This window comes from Austrofundulus limnaeus, unplaced genomic scaffold, assembly GCF_001266775.1.
Source record: "Austrofundulus limnaeus strain Quisiro unplaced genomic scaffold, Austrofundulus_limnaeus-1.0 Scaffold15, whole genome shotgun sequence".
NCBI lineage: Eukaryota > Metazoa > Chordata > Actinopteri > Cyprinodontiformes > Rivulidae > Austrofundulus > Austrofundulus limnaeus.
Genome location: NW_013952417.1, coordinates 3,506,178 through 3,508,266, shown reverse-complemented (window position 1 = coordinate 3,508,266; position 2,089 = coordinate 3,506,178). Strand labels below are relative to the sequence as shown.

The following is a 2,089-nucleotide window of genomic DNA, read 5'->3' as shown; positions in this document are numbered from 1 at the left end:
GTTTGTTTGTTTGTTTGTTTGTTTGTTTGTTTGTTTGTTTGTTTGTTTGTTTGTTTGTTTGTTTGTTTGTTTTGTTCTTTTAGTTTCGGACACACAGCAGAAACAGAAACCAGCTTGGTCACGTGATCCGCCGCCATGGCAACAGTTAAAGTATCGCTCGGTCCGGTTGAAGGAGCAGCTGATCTGTTTCTGCTCAAATATCGCTGCACTTATTTAAAACTATACATTTGTGACCTGACACCGGGTGGGACAGCCTCCAGCGAGGAGCGAGGACCCTTTGAGCTGTGTTTTACCTCAAATGTCGCAGTAATTTCTAAATCAAAGCGAGCGCGAGCCGAAACACCACCATGAGTCGCCGCAACACCGGCGGGTAAGAAACAGTTTTATATTGATTTYAATGTTTGTAAAGCTTGACTTGAGCTTTAAATTTACCTGTTAACCTTTCTCCATTTTTGTTCCTTAATCAGACATTGAACACATTAACTTTTAACAACAGTATGTTGAAGAAATAAAATCAGAAACCCTACTATTATGATTTTTATGTGGCTATATTTATATATATTTTTGGAAACCTTTCGTGTTAACCTAAAAGTAAAACGGTTGAATTTTATTTTGTATGGGTAACTATCAGGTTGTGAAAATAAAACGTTTGTATGTATTAAAAAATACAATATAAGCAACTAAAATTTGAATAGATGTAATTACAATAATAATATATTGTTTGAATGTTGCTAAATGAATAATATTTAGTCAAAAATATGAAAATTAATGACTGAAGGCTTTGTTGTAAAATAACGAGACTGACTGATTTTATTTTCACACAAAAGTCAATAGGCTGCTATTTAAGAAAAGGAAATGTGAGAAGTTACATTCAGATCCAATGAAATAAAACTCTTGTGCAGTTTAAAACTACTCAGATCAAACTTTGTGATATATCCATTTCTTCCATTTTACTCTAATGGAAAATGCACAAACTCAAGTTAAACACTTGAGAATTTGAGGCCAGTAAAACTAAAACCTAGTGTGTGACATTAAACACAATTTACACAGAACAAGTTCTGACAAGCAGCAACGACACAGAAACAAAAGATTTGTGATGCATAGCCTCTTTTTGATTTTACCACTTGGAAACCTTAGGATGCCTTTAAGCATTATAAATCATCTACAACGAAGAGAAGTTAAACCTGTGGTCCAGACTAACCCGTAAAGGCAAACAAGCCCGGTACACAAAAAGGCCGTCTGGGTCAAGTATGCCTTCCCCTCTAATTCATGTCTGTAATCAGACACCTGTAACACACTCTGTAGTTGCCGGATCCTGTTGTGTTGTACACAAATGCTGCTGGAAATCAAATCTGCGTTGGAAAAAAAAAGGGGGAGATTGCCTTTAAACATGCAGGTTGTGTGGAAGAGCTGATTTCCTGTTAATGAGGACAAGAAGACAACTGCCAAGAAACAAAGCCGGTGCTCTGCTCCACTAAAGCATTTGATTAGCCATTATTAACAGGAGGAAGTTTAAAGTCTTGATGTTCTGTACAAAGCCAGACTGTGCTCAGAGTTTCTTTTTGTGTTTTTGCTTTGTTTGCACAGACTTTTGTCCACCTACAACAGCCTCACGGACAAACATCTTGCCAATTATTTTAGCAACACTCGAATCAGGAGGCACCTGCAGAGAGCAGGACTGGTATGTCAGCAGGATGACTCTTTTTCTTTTTTTCTCTGACTACTTACACATATTGACTTTAATATGTTATTATTTATCTATTCTAGAAGTTGCTGTTTGTAGCACATGAAAACTCCTAATTACTTAAATAACTTGATTTGATTTGATTTATTGATTTAACAGGAAAAGATTACTAAAAATCAAGCCTGGGTGAGGAAAAATACATGTACACAGTTTTTTTAACATTAACTGACAAAAGATTATCTTGAAGCCAACCATGAAATGTCTGAAGATCTGCTTGTAACTGACTGTTAATAGATTCAATATTGAAATCAGATAAAAAAAAAAAAAAGAACTATCATCAGCATACATTAAAATATTTGAATACTTCAATATTTTTGGAAGGTCATTTATGTATAATAGGAAAAG

General features: G+C 35.1%; 1 protein-coding gene across 1 annotated transcript in view; it reads left to right on the top strand.

The window, feature by feature from the left end:
• The first annotated feature begins 114 nt into the window (after positions 1-114).
• The window catches only part of erich3 (glutamate-rich 3), a 21,847-nt gene continuing 19,872 nt past the window's right edge, over positions 115-2,089 (top strand). The window contains exons 1-2 of the mRNA XM_014002917.1: positions 115-370; positions 1,588-1,681. Of these exons, the coding sequence (XP_013858371.1) occupies positions 348-370; positions 1,588-1,681 (117 nt within the window). The 5' untranslated portion in view covers positions 115-347. The remainder of the gene's footprint in view (positions 371-1,587; positions 1,682-2,089) is intronic.